General features: G+C 36.5%; 1 protein-coding gene and 1 non-coding gene across 2 annotated transcripts; both read left to right on the forward strand.

Annotated features, from left to right (window-relative positions):
• Nucleotides 1–2865: 2865 nt before the first annotated feature.
• LOC104588250 (protein SUPPRESSOR OF K(+) TRANSPORT GROWTH DEFECT 1) lies at nucleotides 2866–16381 on the forward strand. The gene is made up of 8 exons (XM_010246106.2): nucleotides 2866–3986; nucleotides 4797–4902; nucleotides 6348–6546; nucleotides 14636–14704; nucleotides 15339–15413; nucleotides 15491–15589; nucleotides 15686–15841; nucleotides 15957–16381. The coding sequence occupies exons 1-8, from the start codon at nucleotides 3515–3517 to the stop codon at nucleotides 16080–16082; spliced, it is 1302 nt and encodes a 433-aa protein (XP_010244408.1). The 5' UTR covers nucleotides 2866–3514; the 3' UTR covers nucleotides 16083–16381.
• Nucleotides 16382–22047: 5666 nt separating this feature from the next.
• Nucleotides 22048–22119, forward strand: TRNAH-GUG (transfer RNA histidin (anticodon GUG)). The gene has a single exon. It is a non-coding gene; the product is annotated as a tRNA-His (tRNA).
• Nucleotides 22120–22381: the final 262 nt, after the last annotated feature.

Here is a 22381-nt window from a genome sequence, read left to right on the forward strand (position 1 = left end):
TTTTCCCATCTATCATTTTGTGGATCATTTGGAATGAGAGATGCAATCGGGTGTTTGAGATGGATTCATTACAACAAAATCCTAAATCAAATGATCCCAACTAATCAATGCTTCATTATCTTAACATCCCCATTAAAGCAGCAAAAAGGAAGAAAAATATGTGGGTTTCTTGAAAATTCCCTACTTTATTTGAATCCAAGTTAAATGTAGATGGGGCTAGCCGTGGTATCCCGGGAACAAGTGGTGGTGGAGGTGTAATTAGAAAGGTTGATGGTAATTTGTTGTTTGCCTTTTCAAATTCTTATGACTCTGATACTCCTCTTCAAGTTGAATTTCTTGCTCTGTTGGGTGGTCTTTGGCTTTGCCACACTAATAGCATTTTATCAATTAAGGTGGAGAGTGACAATTCAAGTCTAGTTGATATAATGAATGGCAAACGTTCCCCCTTGGTCAATTTTTTACACATTGAAGACAATTAAAACAATGCTTACTGGCATGAATGCTGTTTTTTATGCACCTCTAAAAAGAGGAGAATTTCTGTGTCAACTATCCTGCCAATAAAGGTATTGAGGATAAGAGATTGGTCATATTAGATGTCGTCTCTCACCTTCTTCAAGCTCTCATTACTCTTTGTTGAGAGGATTATATCAATGTTCCTATATTGCATTTGGATTTCTGATTGTATGTGTTGGGTTTGGGCCGAGTTTGTGAAAGGGAGAGTTTGGGGGCAATGAGGGCTATGCCCTCCCCTATTATCTTTTATTTAGTCTTTGATAATGGTTAATGAAATTTAAGGTGGCCGCTCCTCCACTTAGAGTAAATTTTGGAGTAAAAAAAATGAGTAAATACATCAGTTGTTACTGGTAAATATAATTGGATTAACCTGTTCTATACATTTTGTTATTTTATTTATTAACAATAAAATAAAATTTTAATAACAAAATTAAATTAAAAGAAAATACAAACAGAACTGGGCCAATTTTCCCAAAAAAATTGATGCTTTTCTTGGCTTTTTCTTTTTCGAGTGATAGAATTAGCAACTGAGGTGGTGTTCGGTTTCATGGAACAGCCATGAGATATTGCATTTTGATCTATGCCAAACGGCCCCTAATATAATTAAGAGGAAACTCCAAGCCACTCCATCATCTCACTTTGAATTGAGATATATATTGGTATATGATATTTTATTATTAGTATATAATATTTAAATCATTTTTTATTCATTATATTAATGAAATATATTATTTTGTCATTTTTTGTTTAATTTATTAAATAATCTATGATGTCCGATTAAAATCCGAATTTGATAAAAATCTGATAAGATTCAATTTGAACATTAGCAAGATGAAATTCAAAATCCAGAATCCGACCCGTTTACAGACCTCCTACTTGATGGGTTTTGTTTTGTTGTCTCACACTCTCAGTCCCCCCACCCTCCGATAGGCCCCACTTCTCATGGTGATACACGCAAGCACCTACTAAAAATCGAATCAGCAAATCGAACCTGGGATGGAAAAGCTACATTCTTAATTGCTAAGAAGTCAAATCGGAGCATCCATCGAGAAATTTCCAATTATTGACCAATTAGCGCAATGCGCACCGTGCACCTTATAGTCGAAGGTAGCTGTAGTCCACGGTCGAACTCGAACTGTAGAGATAAGCTCTTGCATGACATGGCTTATGGACTTTCCGTGTGGGGCTCACCTCGGAAAGCCAGAAGCTGCTGCAATTCAGCCCTCCCGAGTCCCCGACCTGAACACCAGTTCTAAAGTCGTAAAAATACAGCGTGTAGGTCTGTTTGGTTTACAGTTGGAATGAGAATGATACTGATTCAGATGGGAATTAGAATCAGAATTAGTTGGAATGGAATTCTTATTCGCAAGAGAGAGGGTTGTCAATGGGTTGGTTCTGTCTGACTACTCTATTGGAACCAAATTGACTATGTTGGTTCTGATTTCATAATTTTGTCTCAATTAATAATTTGGTCAGTTCCAATTCTTACATATAGGTAAAATTGATAAATAATATATAAGCTGAAATTATTATTTTATTATTTTATTAAATATATATGATTTTTTAATTTATTTTATAACTTTTATCATATTTTATGTTTAAAATGGTAAAATTGATAAGTAATATATAAGTCAAAATTAATTAAAAATGTTTTATTTATTAATGTAATAAATAATTTAATATTATCAAAATCTAAGTTTTAGGTATTATTCAAGTAAATAAATATATTTTTTAATATAATTAAGGCGGTTCTAGATATGTGATTATGTCCGATTAATAATCAATTTAGGACTATGACCACCCTATCCCGACCAGACCCAACCTCTTGATAGTCTTAACGAGGGAATGGTCATTCCACAATGAATGAAAGGGTTTTTAGACTGCACTCCATCTCAGAAATCCTAGCTCGATGCCACCTCATAATTGATGCCGATTCATGGGTTGGTATGAATGCTATTGGTAGAGCTGTTTATAATATTGAATTGTTGTAGGTCTGCAGTTCAAATCAAATTTCTAAGGTGGTGCAGTCTAAAAATCCCATGAATAATTGAACGGAAATCATATTCTGATTCCACCAAACCAATGGTTGGAATCAAAATAAGCCATTCCAATTCCACACCCCTACTCATGCGAAACCAAACGGATCCTTAAACTTACCGGATGCCTTCACCAAAAAAATAAAAAAAAAAATACCGGATGCGAATTATTGGAAACCAATTTTCTATGTATCGGACCGTTAAGATTATCTGATGCAACAAAGTGGACTGGCCCGCTCTAGGAGAATCGGATCGAACCGTTCAGATGAAGGGATGAGGTTGGATTGTAATGCTGCACAACATCCTATTTTATTCCACACAAAATCGAAATCTCTTTCCTTTCTGCGTGCTGTTCCTCGTCGTTTTTTGTCTCTTGCCGATGGCACGCCATTAAAACCCCGACTCTTCTTTCTTCAATCAGCTCTCTCTCTCTCTCGCTCGATCTCTCTTGCTTGCGCTCGCTAGCTTGCTTTCCCACTTTCTGTGATCTTGGTTACAATTTCTGATTGGAAACACGGAGGTTAGAAAGGGATCGACAAACAAGTTACTTGAGGAAAGAGTTCAATCTGCGTCTCCTTTTGTTTCATTCCAACTCAAATTTGCTAAATCTAGGTCTTTTTCCTGTAGTTTCTGCTCTTTCCCTTGGTTTTGATTAGACGTTTTTTCATTGAAGACATAGGTAAAAGTGTCAACGAGCTTCTAGGGTTCGTCTGCAAGTTATACTTTATAAGATCATCGATTGTAAGAGGTCGAATTCTGGAATTAAGGGACACTTGGGACTTATATATTATATGTTATGTTCTGATTTGGTTGAGGATTATATGTATTTATATAGAGAGGAAGAGGAAGAGAACGGAAAAGAATTTTTCTGAGAAATTTAGGATCTTTTTTAGGTTAGGTTCTCTTGGTGGGAACTTTTGTCCTGTTTAGGGTTTGCTTTTTATGAAATTCGTTAGAATCGGAAGATGTATAGCAATTTCAAGGAGCAGGCTATAGAATACGTGAAGCAGGCTGTTCAGGAAGATAATGCGGGGAATTACAGCAGGGCTTTTCCTCTTTATATGAATGCCTTGGAGTACTTCAAGACCCACTTGAAGTACGAGAAGAATCCTAAGATTAAGGAAGCAATTACTCAGAAATTCACTGAGTATTTGAGGCGAGCTGAGGAGATTCGGGCTGTTCTTGATGAGGGAGGGACTGGCCCTGCCTCGAATGGGGATGCTGCGGTTGCTACGAGGCCAAAGACGAAGCCCAAGGATGGAGAAGGGGGAGATGGAGAGGACCCCGAGCAAGCAAAGTTGAGGGCAGGCCTTAATTCAGCTATTGTAAGGGAGAAACCAAATGTGAAGTGGAGCGATGTGGCTGGACTAGAAAGCGCTAAGCAGGCATTGCAGGAAGCAGTTATATTGCCCGTGAAGTACCCACAATTTTTTACTGGTCAGTACTTAATTAAGTTAATTCAACATTTGGATGCCCCCAAGGCACTCAAAAATGTCTCTTACCCTTTATAGTATATTGATATGCAGTCCCAGTAAGCATTTACTTTCATTTTCAGATAGAGTATATTTATCAGAAGAGTCATTGTATTAGTAATGCCAACAGAAATTCAAACTATTGTGCCATAAACTGTCAAAGAAAAATGAAGAGAGAAAAATAATCTAATTTTGTATTGTATCGTTTGGAAGGGAAGTGGTTCCTGTGCCAGATACTGGCGAAGAACAATTGGATTGTCTACGATAGGAAAGACATCTGTTTTATGTTTTAATTATGTGGATACAATTTAATTCTATGCTGTTAAACAGAAGAAAGTGTTTATCTTGACTTGCCTTCTATGCCCTTTTTCCTTGTCACTCTGGATATTCTTATAAGTTAAGCAACCCTAAGTAGTGAAAGCATTAGGAGGAAAATCACTACTGGCTGCTCAAGCTTTTAAATTAACTTGGTGCTACCTGGCTTTAATTATTCCTTTTTTTATGAAAAGGTCTAAGTACAGACAATGATGGGGATTAGCAGGATTGATGGTAAAAGGGTAGATGCCACTGTCTATGGTTTATTAATAATAGTTGAGGATTGACATCATAATGGCCTTTTGTTGTATAAACTTAAAATCCACAGCTTCCTATTAATTATTATTATTATTTTTGGGTGAAACTTAGTTTTAAATAACTTGCTGCTATGTGGGTTATTATTTCATACCATCATGAAGTATTGCCTTTGAAGTCTTACCTGATCAGACATTTTCTTTAGGAAAGAGACGACCATGGAGGGCTTTTCTGTTATATGGTCCTCCTGGAACGGGAAAGTCTTACTTGGCAAAGGCTGTTGCAACAGAAGCAGACTCAACCTTCTTCAGGTAATTAACTCATCATCAGGGTTAAGCCTTTCTGTTTGATTTCTTAGAAAACTGAATCTGATCCATTGACTTCTCTTTTTGATAGATAATGAAATTTTAAATTAATAGGAAAAAAGAGAATTATGAGTTACACTTGGACATTGTGATTACAACCAATATACGAATAAAGGATCTATGCAATATTTCCCACAATCTCCATACTCAAAAACCATCTTGAAAAGAACTCTACCCCTTCAAAGTCTTTTAAAATAAAATAAAAAACCTCCATTTCCCTCCATTTGTACTTAAGCGCCTAAGAGAATGCTTTTTCCTCTTTAATGTCTTTCAATTTGTCTATTTCCATGTCCCCTAAGAAACTGTTTATCTGTTTGTTGCACATAATGGACAGTTGCCTAGCTTACCTTTTGCAGGGTGGCTTTATTATCAAGCAATATTTCAATTACCTTTTGCATTTCATAGCACTCTGGCATCTATCAGTTTATTTAACTTGTTTCTTCTACTTATCTTGTAACTTATTTAAGTTTTCCATTCATCATGTGCCTTGGCCCATTAATTGGTGGAATAGCAAAACATAACTCACATAACAGTTTAGCCATTTGGAAGATTTTGGATAAGGTTTTGTTCGTAGAATCCTTGTCTTTATTTCTTCCCTTGTTTTTCTGTTGGTTGAATTTTTTTGATGGTTCAGTTGATTATATGGGGTTTAAGAATTTATTTGTATGCCTAAATGAATCAGGTCAGGTGTTGATTTTATGTCATGTTCCCTAGTTGCAGTATGTGACTGGGATACCTGAAACGTAGTAGGTTGGGACATGTCTTTTGAATAAGAACATGTCATTCTCAGTTTCAAGTTCTTTATAACCTTTCTATTAGGTGGAGGTTTCTATTTCTTTTTGATTGTCTATGAGCCAATCGATCGAATGAAAAAGAAATCAATGGGAAGCAATGGCTTTCTGTTCTTTTATTATAATTTCAAAAGGAAAGAAGGCTGCTTGGATTTCAAATGATCTTTTATGTTTTTGGATTATGTAATTATGTTTTATATATGTAAATCGAAATTATGTCCAAGAATGGTGCAAAGTTCCAGGGTTCAATCTGTTCAACAGATAACCTGGAATGGCCCACCACATTTTTTTATTCATTTTACAATGATAGCAATTACTACAATTGCCTCGGGGTTGTTGTGTTAGCGTACCCCTTTTAGTCTATGGCTCTCATTGTGTTCATGTTGTTCCTTGTAGAAACTTCTACAGCCACCTCCTGGTGTAGATACAGGTGTTGTGCCATTGTGTTCTTTCTTTATTTATCATGATCAAAATCTCCATGATTTGTCTATGGTAATTTTTTATTAGATTATGTCCTGGTGGTGTGTTTACATGGTCTCAAAGTGGATGGGTTAAAGTGAAAAGCTAGTTTGATAAATTGACATTTGTGGCTTCCTTCAGTGTTTCTTCATCAGACCTAGTCTCAAAGTGGATGGGTGAAAGTGAAAAGCTAGTTTCAAACCTTTTCCAGATGGCTCGTGATAGTGCTCCTTCCATCATCTTTATTGATGAAATAGATTCCTTATGTGGTCAGCGTGGTGAAGGAAATGAGAGTGAAGCTTCTCGTCGTATAAAAACAGAACTTCTTGTACAGATGCAGGTATCTGTTCTGGAATTAGAGTTGGCGAATGCATCGCCTTTCTAACTGATATACAGTATTTTATTGTATCTTCTATTGTGTTTCTTTTGATTTATTTCCTAATATTTCCATTTCAATGGGTAATTGGGTATTGACATGAAATGTTACTGGACATGCTATCCAATGAAAACTACTGGACCAGTACTACCTGAAGTACACAAGATGGTATAACATGATGAGTTTGCTATAATATCATAGATGTGCAGAATACCTGTATTATTTCTCCTAATGAAACTGATATCAACTTTGAGTTAGGTCAAAATTCTAATCTTAGTTTTTGTTTGTGAAACTGATTATTTGGTTGATCTACTAGAATCATCTGCACTTTCTATGAGTTTTGTGTTTTGCTTGAGCGTACTCTTTTATGTAGTTTTAGCCCTTAAAGTTTACAGGACAACTTTGTAACATGTTATTTCGTCTATTAATATTAACTTCTTAGCTTTATTTGATGGCTTGTAACATGATAACAATGTAAGAGGCTGCATCCGTAGTTGTCAAGGTGTCGCTTAGGTGACTAGGCGCCCTTCGCTGGGTTCCTCACCCAGCCTAGGCATAAAAAATGACAAGGTGGGTGCCTTATATAATATCATTTATATTGTTGTATCCTTTTAATATATGTGTTAATGCATTTTCTTATATGCTATATATATCATTTATACATTGTTTTAATTTTACTATTGAAATTTAAAGATCAAAGGGTTTTGAGGAGTTAAAAAGCAAGAAAAAAAAAGAAAGAATAGAAGTATAAAGAGGTTCTTTTTTCTATTCTCTCTCTCTCTCGCTCTAATTAAATAAAACAGAAATTCCATCCTTGCTTTTCTATTTTACTTTCCATCTTCAATATTTATCATATAAAGTTAATAACCTTCTTTAGTTGCTTATTGATATGAAATTACTCTATTAAATACTTATTATAGTAGTATTATTTTTGAAAATTGTTATTTTTTCAATTAATATACATCCTGAATGGCATATAAAACTAGGAAACTAGGTGACTAGGTGCCCCAATGTTGCCCAAAATCGCCTAGATGCCTTGAAAACTATGGCTGCATCTGTGCTTCTTTTATCATTTCATATAATATCATTGTATATTTCCACACATTTCACAATGTTTCAACCATGTCTAGAACTTTTACAATGTTCCATCTGATATTTCACATGTTATCTATATTTGGATGACCAATATTTCCACTGTCAACTAACATTTTAAACTATGATAAATATGGGTTAGATATAACTTCAATTGGAGAGCAGAATGATAAGAATTGAATGAAAATGATACAACACCAAAACCCTATCAAAACAAACCCAAGGCTATGTTTCTGTTGCACTCTTCAATAAGACCCCCCCCCCGGCTTGCAGCTAGTCTTATGCATCTCCATTCTTCTTAATGCAAGAAAAACAAGATGAGATCCTCCCTTTCTCTTCTTCTTCCTCCCTCTCCTCTTAAGGAGGCTTATGCCTCCTTGTGCTCAAGAGGCATACACCTCTTGAGTTCTGAACTAATGTCTCATGCCTCCAGGTAGTGGAACACCTCGCATCATGCCTCCATGTTTTAAAACATTGGTCCTCTCCTAACTGCACATGCAAATAAACACGATAGTGAGAATGAAGATGCCAATTGTATTATCTTGGTAGGAAACAAGAGAGAGAGAGAGAGGGGAGGAAGAGAAGAGAAGTATTGGCTAAGTTCATGAGCTGGAGATAAGCGGAGTCGAACTGCTGACATCTACCATAGGGTAAACCACTGCCTCTCAGGCCTCCCTGACTAATTCTATCATAGAGGCCAACGATAAACAATAGCCCCCCCCCCCCACACACACACACACAACTTACAAACAACTTTCATCATAAGTTGGCAACACCTAGATTTCTATTTAAATAGAGCAATTTAAACAAGATATAAATTTATAAAAGAAGGAATTACAACACTCCTCTTCAAGTTCGGTCCAGTGTTCTAAAAATGCAAGACGAGGCACACATCTTTTTGAAGCAAGGCACAAAATTAAAAAAATTAAAAATGCAAAAAATCGATAAAAAATGCAAAATTATTGAAAATAGTATTATTTAAAAAGATACATAAATTTTAAACTAAATGTTTTAAAAAGTTAATTAACTCAAATTCAAATATATAAACATAACATATAACACATATTCAAAGTAAAATCGTAAAAACAAAATTAAATATACCATATAAAAATATTCGTGCAGTCAACAATTTTTTTTGATGAATGAATGGTATTTTATTAAATAGAGATAGATATAATACAAGCATGGAGCACCCTAAGAGGAGGCACGAGGTGTTACTTCCCCTTAAAGGTGGTTCCAAACCCAACTCTTTTCAGATTGTAGTTACAAATTAGCCAAAAACAGAGAATCCCTTGAAGCCCCTTATTTAACTAAAGAATCTGACAAAGCATTTGCCGATCTACTAACCCATTAAAAGCTAACTGACATTATGCTCGTAAGCCATTTGACCTTTTTGATGATGTCCCTATATCCCCAAACAACAGTTTCTGTAGTCCTTGTACCACAACTAATATCTCAGCCTTTGTAGAGTCTCCATAACCCACTGGACCTGAGAATAAGGACAAAATGTTGCCATCCTTATTCCTCAAGATCCCTCCTATACCTGAAGGTCCTGGATTACCTTGACTGCTCCCATCTTTTTTTGATGAATAATAATAAGTTTATTGATTCAGAAGCAAATTAGAGTGAGTTCATACATCATCCCAACGAGAGGCGCGAGCTGCAGCCCCTCCTTGAAACTTACAAGTAAACTAGGAAAGAAAAACAAGAATCACAACTGAACCCAAAATAATTCTTCCCTATTTACCCCTTGCTTAGCTAACACATCTGACAAGGTATTTGCTGATCTCCCCACCCACTGTACAGTGACCAACATATTCCTTGTCAACCAACTAAATTTCTTCATTTCATTCTTGTATCGCTACATAGCCTCTTCAGAATTTTTCAACCAACCCACCACCACTTTGGAATCCCCCTCGATTATTAGGTGTTGTACCCTCAGCTGGTTTGCAAATTGGACCCCTTGTACAACAGCTAAAAGTTCTGCCCTAATGGAATTCCCAATTCCCAAAGGATCTGAGTAGAGCAACAAAATCTCTCCCTTCTCATTTCTCAAAGCACCCCCCACTCCGGATAATCCTGGATTACCCATGTTACTTCCATCAAAGTTCAACTTAATTGAGCCTTAGGGTGGAGGAGACCAGCTTGTAATTGATTTGGCCTTTAAAGATGAACACCTTGCTACTGCTGACCAATTTCTCCAAATGTCATTAAAGGAGAATTGATGAAAGATTTCCAAGGTCTTCAGCCAATGTATTGCCCTGTTTAACACACAATCTTTCAAATCTTGGTTGTTCCTTTCCTTATCTTGAAAAATTCTGAGATTCCTTTCTTCCCAAAGAGTCCAAGTCAAGGCAGCACGAGCACATTTCCACATAATTCTCCCTATTTTTGTAGGCCAATAAAAGGTAGAATGGTTGAAGAGCATGTGAACTTCTGCTGGTAGACTCCAACTACCCCCAAACAACGAAAGTAGCCAAGCCCAAAGGTTTGCAGAAAAGGGACAAGATACTAATAGATGGTAACAATCCTTACCGTGAGCTCTACAGAGGATACACCAATTAGGAGAAATACAGAGAAAAGGTCTTCTCTTTTGTAGGTTGTCTAAAGTGTTTACTTTCCCATGGAAAACTTCCCAACAAAAAGCCATAATTTTTGGGGGAACTGGCCTACACCAAATTTCTTTTGACGGAAAGGGTTGGTGAGTAGGAAGTTGAGAGATGGACTTGAAAAAAGAAGCACAAGTGAAGGTTCCATTGGGTCTAGGAGTCCAAACCCTCTTATCTGGCTTAGAGGGATCCAAACAAACCTGATTAAGACACCCAAGCAACAAAGAAAGAGACTCAATTTCAGCATCCCTAAGTCCTCTACGAAACCCAAAATCCCAAGTAGGATCTAAGGGTGTTCCCAAAGGTGAGACAAATTTTGAGACCACCTCTTTTTTGTACAAAGAAATAGAAAAAAGCGAAGGGAACAAATCTTTTAACGGTGAGTATCCTACCCAAATATCCTCCCAAAAAAGGATAGAGTTGCCAGAACAAACTTCATACTTGATAAAGTTGAGGAATTGAGGAAGGGTGTTGTGAATAGCCTTCCAAGGTGCTGCTAGGTTAGCTTGCCTCGATACACCAGCATCCCATCCATTCTCTGACTTCCCATGAATGCTTCCCACCACCTCATGCCACAATCTCTCTCTTTCCAAAGGCCATCTCCACAACCATTTCCCTAACAGAGCTTGATTCTTTCTAGTTACCCTCTCAATTCCCAAACCCCCATCTTCTTTACTTCTGCAGACAATTTCCCAATTAACCAAGTGATCCTTTCTCTCTTGTCCCGGCTCCCATAAGAAGTCTCTCATCAACTTCTCCAGCTTCCTAGCTTCTCTAACTGGTATCCTAAAGACAGACAAATAATAGGTAGGTAAGTTAGCCAAGGTAGCTCTTATTAGGGTAATTCTTCCTCCTAAAGAGATATAGTTCCTCTTCCATGAGACTAATCTCTTCTCAAACTTTTCTAACACTGGGGTCCAAAATCTACTCTCCCTAGGATTTTCCCCTAAAGGAAGCCCTAAATATGACATAGGCCAAGCAGAGGTGGAACACTCAAGACACTCCGCAATAGCCTCGACCTCTCCTACCTCCAAATTTATACCTGCTACGCAACTCTTTTCCAGATTTATTCTGAAATTAGAGACACTTTCAAATCCTTTTATTAGCTCCTTTAGGTTTTTTACCTTTTCACTAAGACCTCCTTCACAAAAAATCATTAGGTCGTCTGCAAACTGAAGGTGGGTGACGGGGACTTGGTGTCTCCCTATTCTCCAACCCCTAATGGCATCTTCGCTGTCAGCCTTAGTAATGATCCTACTAATCACATCAGCTACTAAGGTAAAAAGGAAGGGTGAAAGTGGATCCCCTTGCCTGACACCCCTGCAAGCTGGAAAAAAGTCCCTCATCGTACCATTTACCAGAATAGAGTAGTGACAAGCACTGATACACCCAAAGATCCAACTACACCACTTGTCCCCCCAAATCCACCATTTCGCATAACCTCTAATAGAAACTCCCAGTCCACCAAATCATAGGCCTTTTCAAGATCCAATTTACAAATGAATCATTTCCTACTAGACCTTTTCATTCCCTCCACACACTCATTCGCAATTAAGATCTGATCTGTTATTTGTCGCCCTTGAATGAAAGCCCCCTGAGTTTCACTAATGATGGTAGGGAGGACTGTTTTGATCCTCAATGAGAACACTCTCCCATCACAGTTCAACTTCACAACTCCTTTTGGAGGGGGTAACCAACTTGCTTGTGTTCTATTTTTCTTGGATGATGTGGAGGCCACTGCTGCCCAACAATTCAAGCACGTGAAACTTTTATTCTCTTTATTTCTTTTCCAATCACATTACCCTAATTCTACAAGCCGCTTTATACCAAGCCCCTAGAGGCAAGGCCAAACAAAAATCCATGCTAGAGTCTAAATCCTTAATTCATGCACATAAGTTTGATTTTGTAATTTTAATTAGGGTAAAATACTTAAAGTACCCCTAGGTTTTTGAAAAGTTGGACAACACTGTTATTTTTTTTATCAATGACAACACTGTTATCTCTTGATGGAAGAGTGCAAATGTCTATTTTGCCCCCTTTTGATCCATGAAATTTCCCAAGAGAAATCTACCCACCACAAATCCAAATCTGCCAGCTAAATCTTTCAGGTTTATAACCTGTGTCATTATGAGATTTCATTATAACCTCTCAAGGTTGACAAGATTTAAACTTTGATATGGATCCACAGTAAGCCAAAAATCAGAAATACGGCCAGTGCACATAGTATTCAACTCCTAGTAACAACTACTAACAGAAACAGTATATCCATTATGGATTAACTAAACCTTCCCCTCCCCCGCTACTTCCCGGCTCGTGAATAATCTCAACTGTCAAGAAAAATGGCTGATGATGATTCCACTTGAACTATCTGCTGTAACATAGAACACTTACATACACTGGCACATTGGTCTCAACCACCACATGGTTTCAGGTACATTCCTCAATGCATGAAACCAATAGTCATGAACTTTCTATTCCCTTGTGTCATTTCATTTGCTACTATTGCCTTGTGCCATCCTCCTCACATTGTTCCAATAAACAATGACCTGATCAATGCTTCTGAAAGGCCCATTTGTTTGATCCAGTTGAACAATGCCGACCCCTTGATTTGCTTCCAATGTCGACACCACTCAGCCCACACTTGACAGACTTGAATAGAATGGAAGCACTGCCTAGAAAAAAGGTGCTCAAGACATGGAGCTGAACTGGGTCCTAGGCCACAATTCCTATGTATTCTGTGTAACAATTCATGATCCAGATCTATGTTAATCTAGGCAGATTTTGATAAATTCAGGTGCCACTGAAGCTGGTGGCTTTCTCATAGCAATATACTCTGCTCAGTATGTGCTCTAACATGAAATCCAAAAACAATGGCCTTCAAAGAAACCCAAGACTCGAGATCGGAGATGAATTCTAGATAGAATTTTGGATCTTCAATTCACAACAAAAACATGCTGAAGTTGTATTTCACCCCAATAGGGGAATTGGAGAAATCCAATGACATAAGATCTTCTTTTAGTTGTCATGCAGGCACTGACGAGATTCAAGACATGAAGATAGTTGTTAGGCATCGAGATCAATAGCTGGAATTAATGCTGGCATCCTTATCAAGAATATGGATACTAACCTTTCTTTTTTCTTGTTCTTGCAGGTTCAGCATACTTACACAATCTGTAGACTCTTTTTTCTACCTTGCTTGTTGCTTGCAATGGCAGAAAACAATTTGTGGAATATATGTGAAACACAGAGAATGAAACAAAGAAAGTTACAAAAATAGATAGAACAGAGAAAAATAAATAGAAACAAACCTTTCTTTTTTCTTGTTCTTGCAGGTTCAGCATACTTACACAATCTGTAGACTCTTTTTTCTACCTTGCTTGTTGCTTGCAATGGCAGAAAACAATTTGTGGAATATATGTGAAACACAGAGAATGAAACAAAGAAAGTTACAAAAATAGATAGAACAGAGAAAAATAAATAGAAACAAACCCTTTGCAACCTGGGTAGGAGAAGGAAATTTGCGAATTTAGATGGTTATGCAGGGGAGTCGGAGGTGTTGAAGAAAGCCCAGGTTGCAAATAAATCTCATAAGTGCATGTTACTAAATTTTTTTCTAGACTGAAAGAAGGCCTGATTGGAGCTGGTCCAACAATCAAATATAGGAGAATTTATAAGAAAAAGGGGTCAAAATTCAAGGTTCAAAGGTGGCGGTGGAGAAGAAGGGTACCAAATCTAAAATGTCAGTAGGGGTGGAGACCCAATCATTGGAGGTATCTGAGGAAAATCTAGAGCTAATTGCTGGGTCAGAGGAGAGGGAAAAGGAGGGTGAAGTTGCTAAAGAAAAGAAGACCAAGGAGGTTATATCAGACAGCAAGGAGGTAAAGGGAGGAAAGTTGGAGCTTGAGAATCTGGCTGAAGGGATATATACAAATGTCTTTGTAAAGTGGGATTGAAGTAGGGTGACTATGTTCACCTATAACGATGGTTGGGAAACTTTGTACATAATCAATACTTGTTTCAATTAATGAAATTTAAGTTACTGAAAAAAGTTCTTTTATTAATTGGTTGCTGGTTAGCAAAACAATGCCAAAGTGATATCATTCCCCTGAAGAACTTAACTATGCGAAATCAATGCAAACTGTTGCTACTTGAATTAAATGAGTTAATGCATCATCTGTCAAGGACTTAAAATTGGAGACCTTTTGCGGCCAGATTATTATTTTGGTTCATGTGTTTTTTAATATGAATGGGAGAATGTTGACAATCATATTCCTTGTTTCTTTTTTGTTCTTTTTCATTTTTTTTTTCTTTTTTGGCAGTAAGGTCTAATTTGATCCATATTTTTTTTCCAGGGTGTTGGAAACAATGATCAAAAAGTTCTTGTTCTTGCAGCAACAAATACTCCCTATGCTTTGGATCAGGTAAAAAGGCTTTGTAATCACTGCTAAATGGTACAGAAGTTTATTTTTCTTCCTCTAGGGTGTAACGTGTACTGTGGAAGTGTCGTCATGCAATATTGCAAGCTTCTGGCAGAATTAGAGGAGATGCACCAAAAATTTAGAAATGTCATTGCAGGGATTAGAGTTTGTTGTATAACTAGATTGTTAGTATAGGGGGCTAAAAGAGGTGAAGTAATAAGATGATGAGATCTCTGGGTCTGGGCATATAAGGATGGAGTTGGTTCGTTTTTTTTTTTTTTTTTCACAAAAGTTATAAGAAATTGCAAAGTATTATTTTGAGTTTTTCAACTTGGAAAAAATTTATTTGATTGCCTTCATGATTGGAATATGTGACATTTATACTTGTTTTGACTATTATTCCCATGCCAGTTTATATTTTTAGCTGCTTTAATATTCTTTGTTCAGAAAGAAAAATCTAGTAAAAACCCAGAATTGTCAAGATGCATCATTTGAAATATTGAAAATGTACTTCAACATTGAGAATATGTCATGCTATCTTGCCAAACTGCCCAAGAAACGAGGGTGTAGGTAACAGTTATTTTCATTTGAGTGATTATGAATTTGTATTGCTGTCACTGATGATAATTTATTACAGGCCATCCGACGACGATTTGACAAACGGATATACATTCCTCTCCCTGATTTAAAGGCTAGGCAACACATGTTTAAAGTACAAGAACTCTCTCTCTCTCTCTCTCTCAATTACTCCGATGACTTCTGATTAATTTATTATGCTCCACTGATCAGGTACATCTAGGAGATACCCCTAACAACTTGACAGAAAGTGACTTTGAGATGCTAGCCCGCAGGACAGAGGGATTCTCAGGTTCAGACATTTCTGTTTGTGTAAGTGCAAGACCGTTCGCATTGTGTTTTAGGTGCTATTCTTGCTTGGCTGCTGTTGAGTAATTCTCTCTATTGCTGTTCTTATTAACTTGACAGGTAAGAGATGTGCTCTTTGAACCAGTACGTAAAACCCAGGATGCCATGTTTTTTGTAAAAACCTCTGATGGCATGTGGATCCCGTGTGGACCAAAGCAAGCAGAAGCAGTTCAGATTACAATGCAGGAGCTTGAAGCAAAAGGCCTTGCTTCAAAGGTATGAATGGATGGGCAAGAAACCCAAATGAGTGGAGGAATTATGACCTTTTGCTTGATTTTTGCTTACCCATTGAAGTAATATAATCTCCCTTGAAAATCTGACACATGTACAGATCCTTCCTCCACCAATCACAAGGATGGATTTTGAAAAAGTGCTTGCAAGACAAAAGCCAACAGTGAGCAAATCTGACCTTGAGGTGCACGAGCGATTCACAAAGGAATTTGGGGAGGAAGGTTGATGGATTTGAATTGGAACAAAACACTTGCTGGCTGTGAGGACAGGTATTATATTTTGTATTTTTATTACCATTGTCTTATTGAAAGAAATATCATCTTTATAGCTGTCAAGTGCAGAAGTTTTATAGAATTCCTTCGCTGCTGTATGAGTGGGAAAGTGCTTGTTTTGAGATGTGATACTTTGTCTGAAAGTTTTCTTGTTTCAACCAGAGAAGCAGAACTATAAGACTACTGATAATTATATCGTTGTATATACCATTTTTACTCCAAGAATACAAGACTGCGAACTTTCATGGGTTCATGGGCAACCACCATTACATTCATCACAACTGCAAACTTAACTCGATGGTTAACCATTCAACTTCAATCTTCTCTTCAATCCCTTTGTGGGACATTTCCTGGCAGTTTATTGGAATTAGCAAACTAAGCTTAATGTAATTAAAGAAATTCCAAGCTGCGTTTTTTTTAGCTACTCAAACAGTGTCGTTTATTGAATAACTGTGGACTCGACCAAGACAATGAATAAGAACAAGATGAGTTAAAACATTACGAGTATGACGAGTGTAAGAAAATGAGAACTTTTTAGTTGACACAATAGAATGCGAATCATCAACCATGGATCTAATATTCCAAGGCACTTCTACACTATTATCCTCCATAGCACAGATTAAAATGAGGCAATCACATAAAAAAGAAGAAAAAAAAAGGCAGAAACTACATGAAACTTGATAGCTAACTCGATTGCATATCACAACCCCCACATTTCAGCCATAAAACCCTCCGCACGAATTGACTGCTAGTCAGCTACACATCCAATCCATCTTCTGATTGGATAGGAGAATAGGATCTTATCAAAAATCGGATCTGAGAAGATCCCATCTGATATTATATATATATATATATATATATATATGTGTGTGTATGTATTATTTATAAATTATAAATATAATTTTATAAATTTGTTATATTATTTATTTTTTCATAAAAACATGTATATATAATGGGAATAATTAAAAATATTTGTATTTTTCGTTTTTACTTTATTTAAATTAGTATATTTTATTTTTCTTTTAATAATTTATTAATCTTTAAAAAAAACAAGTCGGATTGGATCAGATCCAAAGATTCGGCTTACCAATAGGATTTGAACAAATCAAGTCTTATCTGATCCAAACAGATCTTCGGATTGGATTCGAATATACCCTGATTGGAATCTGATCCAATATGTTTGCATCCCTAATTGGCGCTTCAAGTAAGGTTGTCAGCAGCATGAGGTGTCAAGAAATCCTTGCACAATCTCTAATACTCTCTTCAAGATTAGACACAACATGGGAAAAGATTACTCAATTGCGAGTTCTTTGGATGTACCATAACATACAACATGAATATAGAAAAAGCATCTTTCCACGCTTAATATTAAATTGAGTAATTTATAATCAAATCCATGAAATTGTGTCTATGAAGGTAGTATGAAACTTCCATACCAAATTAGAGCCAAACTAGACTTCTTGCATGACTGGGCATAAAACAAAAAGATGGTCAATGTCTTCTTCCATAGCATAACCAAAGACGACTTCTCTGAAGTGATGCCCAAATGCTAGTGAAGAGTGAGACCATTGTGCCATAACTTTCAAATGAACAATCTAATATGTTGTAGTAGTGGTATTCTCTAAAATTTACTCCATGGGAAATGGGCAGCATTGTGTATATATATCATGTCACCACCTGACATACCTCTGGCAGTCCTGGCAATCCAGATCCAGTACCCCAATTTGAAAGTATATTTCCCTTTCTTATCAAACACCCATATCCAGTAATCATTTCCTTGAGCACCTTAAAGGTATTTGCATCTTATTAATTGCTCCACACACTTCACTATTAAACAGTCTCCACAATAGCTCCAACTTCCAACTACTTGAAGAAAGTAGAAGATGACAACTATAAAACAAACGATAATTACTTTGAGTAGTAGGCACCCTAAGACCATTCAAGTATAGTATCCAAGGCTCATCCCATATCCTTGTATGAAGCCCATCATGTACTAAAATACAAATTGAGTTCACAACCTGTACACATTTCAAATGTTTGGAGCTATAAAACAGGCTGTGTTGGACTGGCAAAGCGTGGGCCGTTCTGGGTCGTGCCTCTCTCCCCTGGGATATTTTGGGGGATCGGCCTAGTACGATCCATGGTCCAAGCTTCCATGGGCCTGTAACGTGCCACCACCCGAGTTGGTCTGTGGGCCGAACCTTAGGCCAAGTTGGGCCATGGACTAGGCCAAAACTATGAAAGGTTTATTTGAAATTTTTAATAAATTCTTAAAATTTTTATTTTATATGAATTTTGATATATACAATAGTTAAATAAAATAGTATAATAAATTTGAAAATAATTGTTTATTTTATTAATATAATATATTCTATATATTATTATACAATTATAATATATCTAATATATAATTTATTATATATTATATATATTATTTATATAAATATATATATATATATATGAGTACTGTTGGCACGGGCTGACACACGGGCCATAGGTAGCACAATCATGTCGTGCCTGACACGGCCCGCATACCATCGTGCCGAGCTGTGGGCTGCATGGCCTGATTTACACTTCTGCAAATGTTCTTTCATGACCAAGAGGAAGATTACATGGAGCTTCCAAGAAAGAGACATGAGGAAAATATTTTTATTTGAGTAGAGAAACCCGTAAGGAGTTAAACTCAACAAACGCTAACCCAATTTACAACTAAGAGCTAAGTTCTGTTCATGTAGCCACTTCACTCCAAGTCTACCAAGAGCTATGGGTACAGAAATATTCTCCCACGCCATAGTAATGTGTTGTTGATTCCTAGTGTGCCTTCATCCCTAAAAAATGATGCAGAAGTAAGAACGAATTTGATTAATGTAAGTTTATCAGCTTGAAAGATCAGACTAGCCCAAGGTTTTTAAAATTGAACCGGATAACGAACCATTCAGGGGTTAGGTTCCTGGGTTAAATGGTCTGATCGTTCAAACTGAACAGATGGTCCATTATGACAAAAAAAATAAAAACGGCCAAGTGGCGGTTTGAATTAGGGGTTTCAACGATATTTAAAAATCCGAATTTGAATTCGATATCCGATGTAATCAGTTTGAATTTGAATAATTTGGATGATGCAAATAGTCGAATTCAAATATATGCTTTGTACCGATTAAATAATCAAATCGAATTCGAATACATGTTGATTTGAATCGATAATTATCCGGATTTGATTATTATAATAATATAATATAAAAGAAATATGTGTGTCTTAAAATTAGAACCTTGATCAAGTTTCTTTAACTTTTTATATTATATATTATTATATACTCTTATTTTGATATGCAAAATAAAAAAAAAAGAACTAATTGCTTTTGCCATGATAAGACCACTCAGTTCAGACTTATTTTCATTAGTTGACATGTGATAAAAATGCATTAATTACTTTAACCTATTCCGTCTCATCTCCCCCCATTTTCCTCTCTTGTATCTCTCATTTTTTCACTCCCCTACATTGACTTCCACCCCTCATCTGGTTTTGCTGATTTTTATGGAAGAGATTTTAAAAAAAAATGAATAGCACATATTGAAAGCAAAGATCATGTATCAATGAAGCAAAAGAGAGTTTCATAGTAAATGAGCAGGTATCATCCATTTGTTTTATGGTAAACAAAAAAAAAAAAAAATGTTGCAGTCTCTCCCTCTTCTCCTCTTTCTCCCCCTCTCTCCCTCCCTCCCTGGTGCTTTCTCCTTGTTCTTTGTTCATCTTTTTCGTTGTTTGTTCCATATTTTATTAGGTTTTTTTTTTTCTTTTCTATTTTTCCCTTGTTCGTTCATCTTCTTCGTTTACAAATTTTGTATATCCTTTGTTCATTCAAAGAAAACAAGGTAAGACTTTCTCCAAAATTCATTCAAAGGGAAAAAGAGAGCTCATTATTGGACTTCAAGAATTACGAGATAATTCATTGATTTCAAATTAACTGAATATTCGATTATTCGATTATCTAGTCGAATTCGAATTCAGTTTTTAATTTTTAATGTCTGTGGAATTTGAATAATCAGTTTTATAGTCAAATTCGAATTCAAATACAACGTGATTCAATTTGAATTCGCTCCGTTTACAGGCCTAGTTCAAATGGTTCGACCGCCCAGGTCAGCGGTTTGCTGACCAAATCAACGATTTTTTGCCAAAAGACAGTTTTGGGATAAAACGGAACCAGTCAAATGATCGGTTCCTAATTTTTCTGGTTTGACCATCCGGTCCGGTCCGATTTTGAAAACATTGTACTAGCCTTCTAACCACTCAAACGATGCTACACCTGCTCCACAAGAGATTTAAAAGTAAATGGTGTTCCCAAATACTAGGGCCAAAGGCCCTAGTAATAGAAGGTCTTTGACATTTGAAAGACCAAAAGGCCCTAGACTAGGCCCAATGACCCTAAAACCCTCCACCCCCGGAATCCAACGGCCCTACCATATGTCCACATCATCTCCAAAGCTTATTGCTTAACAGATTCCTTTCAATAACGCTTCTCTCCCAGCAAGGAGGCTTTTTCAACCCCAGGATCCATTTTGTTTAAACAAACCATGATGGAAATTTCCTCCTAGAAAATACTTTGCTTTCATGACTTTGGCCTACAGACTTTCCTTGTTTGTGCAGATTCTCTAGTCTAACTTTGCCAATAAGGCAAGGTTGAAATCTCTTGGGTCTCTAAAGTCAAGCCCCCATTTCCTCTATTTCTATTGATTTTGTTCCAACTAACCTAGTTGATTTTCTTTTTTTTCTTTTGTGCTACCCCACCAAAACCATCTTTGAGCTTACTAGATCATCAATTAGTTCCTTTGGAACAAAAATCAATATATTGTATGGCTTGGGATGGCTACTACTACTGCTTTCAATAAAATCTCCTTTTGGGTTAGAACAGGCAACGAGGCGGGGTAGGGATAGGAAACCTCTCCCTATCCCCGTTTCCATGAAAATTCCCATTCCCCGTAATTTTTTATAATGTTAAACATTTTGTTTTTGTTTTTTATTTTATTTAAAAACTAAAAATAAAATAATTAAAATTTATAATTCTATTAGAAAATATTCAAAAATATTCAATCATATTTTTAAAATGTTAATATATAGATGTACGTGTACATATACACATATATAATGCAAGCATACATATATGCATATATATTAGTGGGGATCCCACGAGTGGGGATTGGGGCCTCCACGGGGTGGGGAGTGCTCTCCCTGTTCCCACCCCATCTCCACTAACGGGGATGAAAATTTCCCCATCTCTAACCCCACGGGGGGAAATCATCCCCATCTCCACCCCGAATGGGGTGGATCCCCACGGGAATCAAGGAAATAGGGATAATTGCCATCCCTATTTCTAATAGGGAAAGCAAGTGCTTGTGCCAAGCATTAGTTTTCTTCTCTATTCTTTCTCTTAGATAATGAAAGTTTTTTTTTGACCTTCCTAGAGAAGCAGGAAGGCCTAAGTAAATGGAGGGGGGAAGGGATAGGTTTTAAATGAAGTCTCTGAGTAATATTTTTTCTTAGCCTAGGATGAACACATTTATTAAAAGAAACTTCAGATTTTGAGAGATTCAAGAAGCTAGGGCTTCAAAAGCTAAGGCATTAAATTTAAGAAATGTAAAGGGGAGTTTTCTGTCAATAGAGAGTGAAGTAGAAGATGGGAATAGGTCTTACTTTCTCATTTTGTGGAATAAATCAATGTATTTCTTTTCTTGGTTTCTACTATTATTCTGGCCATAGCGCAAGAAATACAACGTTTCCAATTTTACATTTCAGTAATTTTTAATTACCTGAATGTAATTTTGACATGTGTGAAATGTATGATAACATGGAAAATTTTTTATTGAGGAACTGATATATTTCTCTATATTTACATTATAAATACGAATAAACCTTGATAATAACTTGTGGCTGTAGTTTAGTGGTAAGAATTCTACGTTGTGGCCGTAGAGACCTGGGCTCGAATCCCAGCAGCCACATTAAACTCTTTTTGTTCGTGTTTTCCCCTTTTTTTTATACGTCGAATCTAATACAACCTAAATTTGCGTTGCAGAAAGAGCTTAATTGTTTAGCACTTTAGCTCTGTTACGGACTTACGGTGCAAATTTGGGTTTGTACTCTTCCCAAACCAAGCCTTTTAAATCATTTTCAATTCAATCATAAATGAAAGCGAATCCAATTTGGATCACCTCAATAAGATTGCATTTGGCATTCCTTATTTTAAGGATTTATCTCCTTTTT

The sequence above is a fragment of the Nelumbo nucifera genome, chromosome 6, assembly GCF_055504915.1.
Source record: "Nelumbo nucifera cultivar China Antique chromosome 6, China Antique-T2T, whole genome shotgun sequence".
In the NCBI taxonomy this organism is placed as follows: domain Eukaryota; kingdom Viridiplantae; phylum Streptophyta; class Magnoliopsida; order Proteales; family Nelumbonaceae; genus Nelumbo; species Nelumbo nucifera.

Coding starts and splice junctions, on each gene's coding strand:
- LOC104588250 (XM_010246106.2), top strand. CDS start 3,515: ATGTATAGCAATTTCAAGGAGCAGGCTATAGAATACGTGAAGCAGGCT. Junction 15,414..15,490: donor CTAGGCAACACATGTTTAAA/GTACAAGAACTC, acceptor TCCACTGATCAG/GTACATCTAGGAGATACCCC. Junction 15,590..15,685: donor GTTCAGACATTTCTGTTTGT/GTAAGTGCAAGA, acceptor TTAACTTGACAG/GTAAGAGATGTGCTCTTTGA.